Source organism: Trichoplax adhaerens, genomic scaffold, assembly GCF_000150275.1.
Source record: "Trichoplax adhaerens TRIADscaffold_5 genomic scaffold, whole genome shotgun sequence".
NCBI classification, from domain to species: Eukaryota; Metazoa; Placozoa; class Uniplacotomia; order Trichoplacea; family Trichoplacidae; genus Trichoplax; species Trichoplax adhaerens.
Window position 1 is genome coordinate 8,017,627 of NW_002060947.1, and position 12,492 is coordinate 8,030,118.

A 12,492-nucleotide genomic window follows, 5' to 3' on the forward strand; every position below is an offset into this window, starting at 1 on the left:
AGGTACAAATACAACCTCCTTTTAACCTCCATGGTAAAATCCCTTGCATTTTATCACACACACTTGCTCAAACGAATCGACGGCTTTAACGTTTACAGTAGTACTACCAGGGATGAGTAGATGCTAGACCTGTAAAGGGTATGACCATTTCCAACGTCTATAGTAGTAAGAGTACTTGTGCTACCAGGGATGAGTAGATGCCAGACCTGTGCAAAATCCTTGCAGGTAAAAATACAACCTCCTTATTAACCTCCACGGTAAAATCCCTCGCATTTTATCACCCACACTTGCTCAAACGAATCGATGCCTTTCAGCAAAGAGCTGGACAATATTCAAAATATAGTTAGAGTACTAGGGCTACTGGCGATGAGTCGATGCCATGGACAAAGTCTTTACTAAAAATTATGTCACCTGTAGCCATGGTTTCCTACTACAACTTGCAATGTTAAATGGATGCTACTGCAGACATTACTTTCGCAAGCCATTTTCATTTGTCGTTGGTCGTATTTTCATTTCATCTGTACAGTACACGAGTATACTAGGATGCCGATGGCATAATTGCGAGCCATTACTAAAGGTACTCTGTATCCTATGCAAAATAAATGTCGCTAATACGCGCATCCAGTCCTCCTATCAGGATGCAGTGATGAAGCACCACACGTGACATCAGTTTAGATGGGGCGTCTATTTAAATCCAATCGACTTGCGCACTCCATCATTATTACGCGGGAAAATCAAAATGGGGAGGTTGGGGAAAGCTCTTGCCTGCCAAGAAAATGAAGAAACACCGACTAAATCTAGTCCTTCTTCATCTCAGTCGCCAAAATGGAACAAACCCAACGATATTATTCGACTACGATTGCAGAAGAGGAGGAAATCACGCAAGACTCCTTCAGCTAGCCATCAACGCCAAGTGTTGCAAGTCGTGGATACCAATGTCCAGGAGGATAGTCATGGCGACCCTGGTAGCCATTCTTTTCCAGGAGATCAGCTTGAAAGTCATGAAATGAAAGTCAAGCAATCGGATCAACAGCCGTCGCTATTTGATGCTATCGACCATTTTCAACAGGTTAGTTCTTGTAATATCACTTTTCTGATCGTGAGTACCACCAATGAACGATATTTGATCATTAGCCAATGGCTGTGCTCATGTTTATAATATCTAATTAATCGTTCCAATGACATTAGGAGAAAAAATTCAACATGGCTGCGGATCATGCGATCGAAAATGCCATTCCAAGTCGTCACTTTGTAAGTCAATCCTTAATAAAAGTTGTTACTAGTAGTGCCTAATGCTCAGTCTATCAAAGAAACAAGTCGATCCTCAATAAAAGTGATCACATAGACTTGCAATACGGTAGTGCTTAATTTTCAGTTCATGACTTTCGCTATGGTAATACTGCACATAGAAGCCAATCTTCAATCATTGTGGTTACCAATAGTGCCTAGTTTTCAGTCCATGACTTTCACCATGATTTGCACTTTACACGTAAAGAAAGGAGTCGATCCGTAATGAAAGTTTCTGCCGATGCTGCCTAATTTCTGTCCATGACTTTACAATGATAGTAGTGGACACGAAAAGAATAGAATTGTACACAACGGAATACTATGCTTTAAAAAGTCGTTCCGCTTGGTCCATAATATAATGCTCCTAGAATTCATTAAAAATAATCGTTAGCAATTCTCTCCTTTAGAATGATATGCAAGAATTGTCAAAGCTCAATTTTGGTACATCGTTGCCGGTAGATTGGTCTTTAAAGCTTAGCTGCAGATTTATTTGTCAAACTCCCTTGCAATGGTGTAATAATATCACTAGCAATGATGAAATTATGGCTGTAACTAATTTTGTACGCTGCTGTAATCAGTCAGAGGTAAGCTACATCAATTCTTTCACTGATAGCATAATGAAATAACATATAGTATAGTTATAAGTTTGGATATGAAATCATGTGATTGCCATTTTTGAACACTAGCTGAATGGATGATGTTGTAAAAGCATTAGTGATCTTCAAATTGTTGGTTTAAAATTGTAACACAGATAATCATCAATAACAGTATCTAATAACTAAAATGAAATAATTATGCTTTAGTTAAACAATCAACCAGATAATCTGGGAACTTTGCTAAAGCAATATTTATTGACCTGGTGCCACCCTGTATTGCCTGGAATAGAATTATTTCCCAGAACAGGCAGAAAGCCTTCTAAACTCTCACAGTAAGGATCTCTGACTTTGAATTCGTTTTGCATCATCTACTACCTTCTTTCTACTAATCAACTGATAAATCATACACAGGGCCGGTCCAATAGTTACGAATGAGCAAATGCTAAAAGCAATGATGTCTAACTGGTTAGGATATATTACTTCAACTGTCTGTCTTTAGATAGTGTATCATATACATCGATATTGTATCGTTATTGAATTGAAGCTGCCTAAATGCTGCATGATATTGAAATAATATCAACACGTCTATTTTACTTTCATAGGAAAGAGAGCTTTTATTCTATATATCACATGACAAGGTGTCAGAAATGTCCGTACTTCTATTTATGCACTCACCAATTTAGTATACTTTTTATTGCTGAGGGCATCAACGGCTCTCCCTCTATTACCGCCATCGTGAGTTCTACAACGTCAGGATTTCGTCAATTATTATCTAATGAAGGTAGTCTTGTTTTCATAATCACACTATTTTACTTGGTAATAATACGCTATGATAGTTAGCTTATTAAGATTGACCGACTGTATTTGCTTTCAGGAATTCAGTTTCATGCAGTTGGTAGGAAAGGCAATGAGCAAGAAGCAACAGATGAATACAAAGACAATTTTGTAGTCAGCGATGATGAATTCGACGTCAACAGTGATTCAGATTCCCTTACTGGAAATGCTGAAGATGATGAAAGTCACTTAGACTGGTTAAAAAACAGAGGGATCGATAACACATTCATGAAAATTGCCTATTCACCGACGTATCCTTTCGTAGAGTTATTCGAATAATGATAAAACTTTAATAAGGTAGAAGGTATACAGTAATTGATTGGATAAGAACAGATTGACATATATAGCTAATCATCCTTAACAACTTCATTTAGCCATAATGTAAATGATATTAACGATCGCCAAAAAGCTTCTGCTTTACGAATTGAAGGCAGCTCCCATGTTCATGCCTTTTATAACTTTCTTCTAAATTACAAGAACTTGGTTGCACCTATTGGTTGGCAAGCTGGAATTCCTCCCACAATTCTATCACCTGTCGCATTTTGCGGTGGCACTCTAAAACCTTTAACGGTAATTACTTTTGAAAGCTTTATTAATTTTGATAATTTATATGTTTTAAAAACAGTCAGTTATTGTACACTTACCTAACTGAACGCATTGTATTCATCAATTTCTAGTTTAAATGTAATAAAATGAAGCAGCCAAATATTCTTGGTAAAACAGAAGAAAAATCCTATTTAGAAATATCCGGGCCAGTTATTCCTTGCCAGTTTATTCGAATATGTAATCTTTTACGCTCTGCTCATGGAAATAATATGAAGGCCTCCATTAAATGCTTGGAATCTACTTCTGTTTTCAATACGAGTGGTCACTCAATGTTAGACGATAGTAATTCAAATCATCTACCCGATGAAGTGATGCCAGTAGCTAAATTGCAAAATTACAATTTATCTGAGGTAATGTTGAAACAATTAGCCAGTAAAAATAGCCTTGATGGAAAATCGATTAAAAGTGTACAATTGATAAACGGTAATTTTCACTGGTCAACAGCGTGATGTATATATTTATATATATATGTAATTTATAACTGAGGATATATAATTTTTATTATACATACTAAACTATTGCGTAGAAAATCAAATAAATTGAAAAATTTGTAGATTCTAATTAATCAGGAATTTTATCGAAATACTGTAACGAGGCAATTTGTTGTAACATAAAATAATGTAAACGATTAGTGGTTTCTGGCTTAATTGCTATCGTGGCCATCAAATTTCGACTAAATATGAATAATTACACTGCAATTTACTAGACATTGATTACTCGCATTTCTTGTTATGATCGATACTACTGGTTATATAATTGAAGCAGTATTCATGTCAATAATGAAAGTAATGTTTCATATTTTAAATTGTAAATTTTTTCTCTTGGACAATTAATTAAAAAGTCGACGTATTAATTCGCATCACTTTTTCAAGAAAATTTCCAATGTGTATGTTCAACAAGCAAAATTTTGACTCCATACGGAAGCAGAAAATATCAAATCGCCAATCTTAAAACATCAATGTTTTACAAAAACTGATAAATTTCCACTTCAAATGAACGGATTTACTTACACAAAGCAACACATTGAAAGAAAATTTGCAGCTCGATTCTCTTACTATGTATGTTACACTTCCTGAGTTTGAGATAAACATTCATTCAAGACTCGAAAATAGTGTTGATCTTGATCGACTTCAACTATTTATGATGATTTAAAGTGGTCATTTATTGCTCGGCAATTAAAGTGAAACCCCAAGCGTTTTGTTATGATATAATTTTCCTAAATAATATATTTAACTAAGCATAAAATATAATATAACAAAGCACGTATAGCAATTTTAAACGAAAGTATTCCACCATATTCTAAAGTCGATATTTTTCCAGTCAAATTATGATTTTAATCGACCGTTATTTTATTTTTTTCGTAAGTTAGTAGAAGCGCAATGATATTTTCAGTAGGTTGATTTATACCGTAAAACATATTGATGATGTCTTTAAGGAAACGTCTTCTGTTTAATAACTCAATGTCCGATTGTAGGCAACTTTGTTGCCGCGAATAGATTAATAAACAAACTGTATTTAAGAACTATAGAGATGAGCTTGGAGTACCACTAGACTTTATTTCTTTTGCTGTTCTAGTCAATCATTGCTCCACTATTCTTTACTCTGTAATTAAAGCCTGCTTTCAATTTCTATCTGCCTGAGACATTTATTTTGTGAGAACGAAACTAGATTAGACAGAATTGTTATGAGGCTCTTTCATTTCACGGCTAAATCTAGTTAATCTACTCGCAAAGTAGAACGCATTTCCATATATAAGATGATACTCAAAAATCAATTGTCGACTCCTGGCCACAATCATCATTAGGTTATAGCTTCGTATAACAGTATAGGAAATTTCTATCCTACCTAAAGTTAGCATGAAGAGCCTGCTGTGATGCATTGCAAATAAACGACTATCGATCCAACATGTGCTTGTTCCAATCTGAATTTTATTGTACAAGTCCAGGAATTCTATCCGATGGCTTTGTGATATCATGTATCCATAATATTATATCAATGTCCTAACTATTATAACCAGTTTTCTCTCTCCAGCATACAGTCACTAGTACTTTTAAGTAAGCTCTGAATAATACAATTTATAATATTAGCTCTATTCCGTATTTACTCTATTACGGTCAAAGCCCAAATTTGGTCAATTATAGGATAGAGTAAAGGGCTAATTAATCCTAGATCGGATCAATGTTACACTTCCTGAGTTTGAGCTAAACATTCATTCAAGACTCGAAATAGTGTTGATCTTGATCGACTTCAACTATTTATGATGATTTAAAGTAGTCATTTATTGCTCGGCAATCAATGTGAAACCCCAAGCATTTTGTTATGATATAATCTCCCTAAATAAAGTCTTTAGGTAGATAACTTTGTGATATCATGTCAATTATAGGATAGACTAAAGGTCTAATCAATCCTAGATTGGATCAATTAATTCTAGGATTGATATATTCTGAAGAGGCCAAAGAAATATTTAAATTTCTTCTACTATGCCTCATTTAGATGGCGATTCAATTTTACGGCACTAGTTTGCATTATCAAATCGGATTAATTTTGGGATTTAATTTGCTAAAATTTAACATAGATATTTACTAGATTTGTGGTATCAAGTATTAGTATATTATAATCTTAATCTTAAAGATGGATTTCTATGCTGTCATGGCCTAACAGAGTAAAATTCAGTGTGATCACTTTGAAGTAGAACACTTTTGGCCTTTGGCAAGATCAAGTGCTGTAAGACCATGCTCCATGATAGTATAGTAGTCACTATTTTTGATAACTAGAACATGGAGATTTGTAGCAATCTGCCATTGAACTTAATTTGAGAACTTGTCGCGAATAATCATTAAAATATTGGTCAACCTCAAGATCCACCACAGAACCTATTAATATATTCGATTCTAGTATTTTTATACTGCAAAATCTGCAATAAAAATATATCCAACGTGATCTACTTTTATCGATCTGCTATACATGAGTACTAAATACGAATAAAGATAAGTCAAGTGGATATCAATGTGAATTAATAATAAACTGCATGAAATTTCGCGCAATAAAACCAAAGCTTGATTGAATTCAAGAAAGGGGATCAAGTCCAATGAGAAAATTCCTCCTAAAACAGGTTACCGGCCATCGAGGTAAGCAAACCCATCCTACCTCGATGACCATACAGCCAAACCTTGTAGAAGACTATTGCAGAGTTTTACGAATGGCAGCACTATGCCCAGCCAATACTCACTAGTTACTACTGAAAAATCGCGATCTGATAGCCATAATTTAACGGTTAGTGTTTACTTAGCAGGAGGCGAATTGGTGAGCCTAAGGGCAAACTTAATTGGCTCTCAAAAGTCAAAACAAGAGTCGGGCGGACGATAACCAGACATGGCTAGCGCCGACTAAAGCTTATAGTAGGATGTCAATAAAAGCTAGTTCCCGTATAGGAATTTTTGTGTTGGAGATTTGTTGACAAATAACTCAAACCCGAATAGGATAAAAAGGTCTTGGAGAGAGAGCTAAAGTAGCCTCTCCGCTTTGCTAAGTCAAGAGTACAAGACAACTGTCTACCATAGATTATAGTTTCTGTTATTGCTAATATCGAATAACCTTTTAACACTGTAATAAAGTTATTTTTTATTCTACGATGTTGGCTATGGAAATTGCCGTGAGCGGTAGTTCAGATTAGTTCAGAAGTAACAATGATTATCATGATCAATTAAGAAAATATTAGCGTTGATCACGGAAGCAAATCTACTCTTACCTTGGATATTGCTATCGATTAGCACGATTAAAAAGAGGAAATAAACTTTTGAAAAGATAGAGCAAGGAAAGGTGCGGTCAAATCCTCCAGAACTACTTGTCTACAGGTAAGATAGCTTACTCTTCACACGGCGTAGGCTTGTGCTAGAGGAGGAAAGAAATGGTCATTCGCTTCTTGTTTTTACCTACAAGCAAAGTTTAGGCATAGACACTTAGCCAGTCCAACTACGAGTTGATCAGTTAACTGCAAGACCGACTCAAGGATTTGCCAACTCGCTGTTAACTGCGATCTTGCATTTCAAAGTTAGCATCCTTACGGTACGTCAGGAGTACTTACTGTATAGCTTTCTTTTTCAAGTTACTATCAGGACATGTTGATTTTGTTAGTTCAATTTTAATAAACACAAGCTGGATAATGTGTGGTCAAAAATCATTGGATTAGTGTTGTTTATTGAAGATGGAATGCTAGGTAACCAAAATTGATTGGATAATCTCCAGATACATTCGACAATTTGGGTCAGCTTTTGCACATTATTTTGTGATTTTAAAGTTGTTTTATTCTCCAATACTTTATCACGATGAGATGGAATTGATACGATAGTGATCATAGCAGCTATCTAGGGCATTCTATTACAATCTATTCCCTGTGTAGATTCAAATTGGTTTTCATGTTGCTGTGCATAGATATCATTCGTCTTGTTATTCGCTGCTGTGTTGTGCATTGTCTACGGTAGTGGCACAGCCATTTTGACTCCTACTTTGATATTCAACATCATCTTATTTCTTATTACAGGACTATTGACAGAGATTGCCATAGTAAACAAGCAAATTAGGATCGAGGAGAAATACAATTCAAGTCATGTTATCTCGCTTGCCAAGAAAAGTACTTTATCCTCTTGCAGCAAATAGCATACAAGGTAGGATAGCGATGCAATCGACGCCGCCTACTGCTGCCCAAAAGCTGGATGATGAAGAGAAAATAGCAAATGCTAAACCTTACACTCAAGTACCTGGACCTAAAGGTTATCCTATTATTGGTACCTTGTGGACTTTATTAAAAAATAATGGCTTCTATCAAAAAAGACCCCACTTGCTATTTGCGGAGTACAAGAAAACATACGGACCCATTTTTAAAGACAAGATTGGTAATATGGAGTTAGTATTTATATCAACACCGGAAGATGTTGCTACTATGTTTAGCGCTGAAGGAAAATATCCAAGTAAAGGACCAGTAAATCCATGGGTCATTTATCGTGAACAACGAAAAAAGCCCAAAGGTGTTTTAATCGGGTAATAGATCATTTAAGATATGATTGCTTTATGGTGCTGCTCATATTGAATGAAAGTTTTCCCTTCCTATACACGTATGCTCGTTATTGATCACTCTGTAGTTACCTTTTATTCTATTCAGCATAAATATTCGTATACTGTAATAGCATGGCTAAGCTAGATAGAAAATTGAAATTGATTCATCATGTAAATCACACTCTAAAAACGAGCAAAAAATGCCCAGATTAAGTCTAACACAATTGCTTGGAACTATGAATCAAACTATTCTCACATAGTTTAGTGCTGGAATCCATTACAATTAAATAAAATAACTCAATTATCCAGATGCTAGAACGCGATCTGATGTTGTCTTTTCTTAACAGAGAAGGGGAAGACTGGCGGAGATCAAGAAGTGTAATGGATAAAAAGCTACTTAAATTGAAGGATGTCAGTGCATATAGCGAAAGGATAAATCAAGTCATCACCGATCTAATAGCACATATAAGACAGAAACGGATAACAGATAATCGAAATGGAGAATTAGCTAATCTTAAGGATGCATTGTGCAAGTGGGCCTTTGAAAGTAAGAAACCCTAACAGTTGATCAATATACGTATATGCGATATATAGCTGTAATGTAAGAATTGAATACATAGTACCAATGAAATGCTTGTCATTTTAATCCTATTTCCTCTCGTAAACTCTTTACGATCCTAACTTGATTTCAATAATGTTAAAATATCGAAAGCTGTTATAACTGCAAATACAACCGGGTGTCTATAATTTAAAGTGTCCAATTCACTTTTTATTTGCTACTGTATCCTCTGAAATAAGAATCCAATTTTGCTATCGCTTTAGGCAAGCATTTTCTATAGCGATATTAAAATCTGCATCCATCGGAAGAAATTTCATAGTCAATCGATTTTATAATCATTATTAGAACGATACATTACTAGCGTAGCAAAGAGAGAGAGCTTAAAGCAAACTACCGTATACATATATAGAAAAACTCTTTATTAACAAAAATACTGACCTTATATTTCCATTGGATTATTAGCCAATAATACCATTTTATTTAATAAACGGCTTGGAGCATTCAATGATCCTCCTACTCCAATCGCCAAGAGATTTTATGAGACTGTCTGTCAGATGCTAGAGGTTACTGGTCAATTTATGCTATTGCCACCATATTACAAATATATTAAAACCAAAGGATGGAAAGCATATTGCAGCTATTGGGATACATTATTTGAGATTGGTGGCAAACTCATTGAAGAAGAGCGAAATCGATTATCATCTACTGAGATTAATCTTTTGAATAACCGACAGAATAAACAACGTACTGAAGATTTAGAATTTTTACCATATGTTTTATCGCGTGGGGAATTAAATGATGAAGAAATTGCTAGTAATATGATCGAGCTGATGATGGCAGGCGTGGATACAGTAAGTTATCTTACTATAAATATTTCATTTTTAAATTAGATCTAGAAAATACATTATTTGCTCCAAGAGACGTACTGTAAATTTATAGAGGTTATTGTGATACATTAATATGGTAAAATGAAAGTCAGAGCCTACATGACTTTATCAACATTTACTATCATATTCATCCCGTAAGTGGTATGATTGTAATTATTCGTTGATAATTGTGTTCATATTTATTATGTGGACTAGACTGTAGGGTATGATGCAATCTCAAACCTACATTTGCAAAAATTACCTTAATCTAGTATACCCATTAATCAGCATAAATTTTATATCCAATCATAAAATGTATAGGAATATTCAGATTTATTTAAAATTTTCTACAAATTGTTATAAGCTACAATTTTATTTCAGACCGCTACCACAATATTGTGGACGCTCTTTATCTTGGGCAAGAATCCTGATATTCAAGATAAGCTATATCATGAAGTCAGCAGTGTATTAAAAGATGGAGAATTACCTGATAGTCAAACTTTACAGAAAATGCCTTACTTAAGAGGAGTTATCAAAGAAAGCCAACGGTATCTGATGATACTTTAATTTACAAAGCTGGATAGATGAACAACCATTACCTTATATTTTTAATTAGATTATATCCTGTAGTACATGCAACAGCGCGTATCCTTGACCAAGATGTTGTATTAAGTGGATATCATATTCCTGCAAAGGTATAATTGTAAATTTATGAAATGTAGGAGTTTAATTAAAGCCTGATATTTCTGAACATTTATCTTGAGTTGATACCATTAACATCGGTGTATACGCGCTTACAGACAAGAGTTTTAGCATTGATGCATCTCATATCAAGAGATGAATCAATTTTTGAAGAAGCCACAAAGATTAAACCGGAACGATGGATACGATCATCAGCATCGTCACAGCACCAGCGCCTTCCATTTAGTATTATTTCATTTGGACTTGGACCAAGAATGTGTATTGGAAGACGCATAGCAGAACTGCAAATGGAATTAACTATTGCTAGAGTATGTTTTCTTTTAATTTTAAATTGATGATAATAAAATTTTAGTAATCATTATACAATCTATTTTATAACGGTATCTGATATTATTTATGTTTGCATGTTAGCTGATTTCGGAATTTCATGTTGACTGCCGTAATGAAAATGAAATCGGAGCAACATTTAGCTTAGTTGCATCTCCTGATCAAGATCTTCAAATTGCTTTTCAACCAAGAAATTGAAACGGCGATTGGGAATCGAACTATGCTTGTGATTTTTATAATGGACTCTAGAAATTTCCGGTCTTGATAATACAGATAGATGTAAAGTCTTACCAGAAATTTATTGGAAATACGTTATATTAGGCTCGGAGTACTAGACTAGGAATAAATATTCATTAAAAACAGCCACACAAAGAATCTATTATATATTCATATTTCCTCGTTCGTATACATACTCACATTTATATTTCTTAACCTGTAAGATCAATCTTTGTGTTGCAATTATCTAACATTTAGCACTATGATACGGTGGAAAAGGCACTCTTTCCAAGTATAACGTTCTCTTTCGAAGCACGTAATTACTTCTACCTATTTTACCTTTGTACTAAAATACTAGAATAATATGCACTGTACATTATATAAAGTGCATTAGCTAACAGGAGAAGCGATTTCGATATGTAAGCAGTCGCTTAAAATTTCATTGTCGGATCTTAATCATAGTCATTCTGATATTGCGATCTTGTCTGATAATTTTTTAACAAATTTAAAATAAATATGGGCTTGTTTAAGAATATATCTCATAACTTTATCGTATCATAGCTCGTCATATTGTATCAATGTCCTAACTGCCACAAGCAGCTCTCTAACTGGGAAATCTTTACTGCTTTATGCTCTAAATAGTACAACTTATTATGTTGTCTTAACTCCATATTCACTATCAATATAACCTAAGCAGCATTTGTACAATAGTTATCTACCATGTCTATATTCTGATGAGCTGACGGGAATATTCAAATGTTGTCTATTAAGCTTTATTAGTAAGATGGTTATTTGATCATATAAGACTAATTTCAAATTAGCCTTTCCTAATCGATTCATGTTTCTAATTTTATTCTCTAAAAGATTAGTATAGGTATTTACTCGGTTTATGTTGATATATTGTGATCATCTAATAACAGATTGAGTAATGTTATTAAATTTATGTCTCTAATTCAGACTGTCAACCAGTAAGGCATTCTGTATAATTATTAACCGGTCAATCCGAAGGAAATGATATCAACTATTTGTATTAGCATTTGTATGTTAAAATGCTTTACTGTACTACTATACAAATTGTTTTCGACATCATTAGTATGAGGTTAGATCATATCTTGATATTAGAAGATAGAAAGGTGATATCAAAGACTGTAATTCTATGTGATGATAGCAACTCAAAGTGTAAAATTTGTTAAGGAATTAAGTTATAAAAGTATGCTTCGTACATAGATACATTATAATTATAAATATGTGCTAACTTTTGTGACCATTTACGGAATATTAATATACAATTATTGTGTTTATTAACAGATTTCTAGAGCTCTTACTGAGATGGTTTTGTTATTGCAAATGTTAACTAATTAATTCATCAAATGATTGAGAAAAACCCTCTATATAAGGGATTATTTATAAATAAAAGCGCTTAAAATAGCCAACCGATTGGATGAGT

General features: G+C 34.0%; 2 protein-coding genes across 2 annotated transcripts; both read left to right on the forward strand.

Moving 5' to 3' along the window:
- Positions 1-739: 739 nt before the first annotated feature.
- Positions 740-3,772, forward strand: TRIADDRAFT_56951 (uncharacterized protein; the record flags this gene model as incomplete). The annotated part of the gene is made up of 9 exons (XM_002112640.1): positions 740-1,069; positions 1,189-1,251; positions 1,695-1,871; positions 2,091-2,215; positions 2,295-2,348; positions 2,486-2,664; positions 2,758-2,914; positions 3,092-3,287; positions 3,395-3,772. The coding sequence occupies 9 exons, from the start codon at positions 740-742 to the stop codon at positions 3,770-3,772; spliced, it is 1,659 nt and encodes a 552-aa protein (XP_002112676.1).
- A 4,226-nt stretch (positions 3,773-7,998) lies between these two features.
- Positions 7,999-11,027, forward strand: TRIADDRAFT_56952 (uncharacterized protein; the record flags this gene model as incomplete). The annotated part of the gene is made up of 7 exons (XM_002112641.1): positions 7,999-8,360; positions 8,723-8,922; positions 9,397-9,785; positions 10,182-10,348; positions 10,417-10,495; positions 10,601-10,810; positions 10,914-11,027. 7 exons carry the CDS (start codon positions 7,999-8,001, stop codon positions 11,025-11,027), a joined length of 1,521 nt encoding a protein of 506 aa, XP_002112677.1.
- Positions 11,028-12,492: the final 1,465 nt, after the last annotated feature.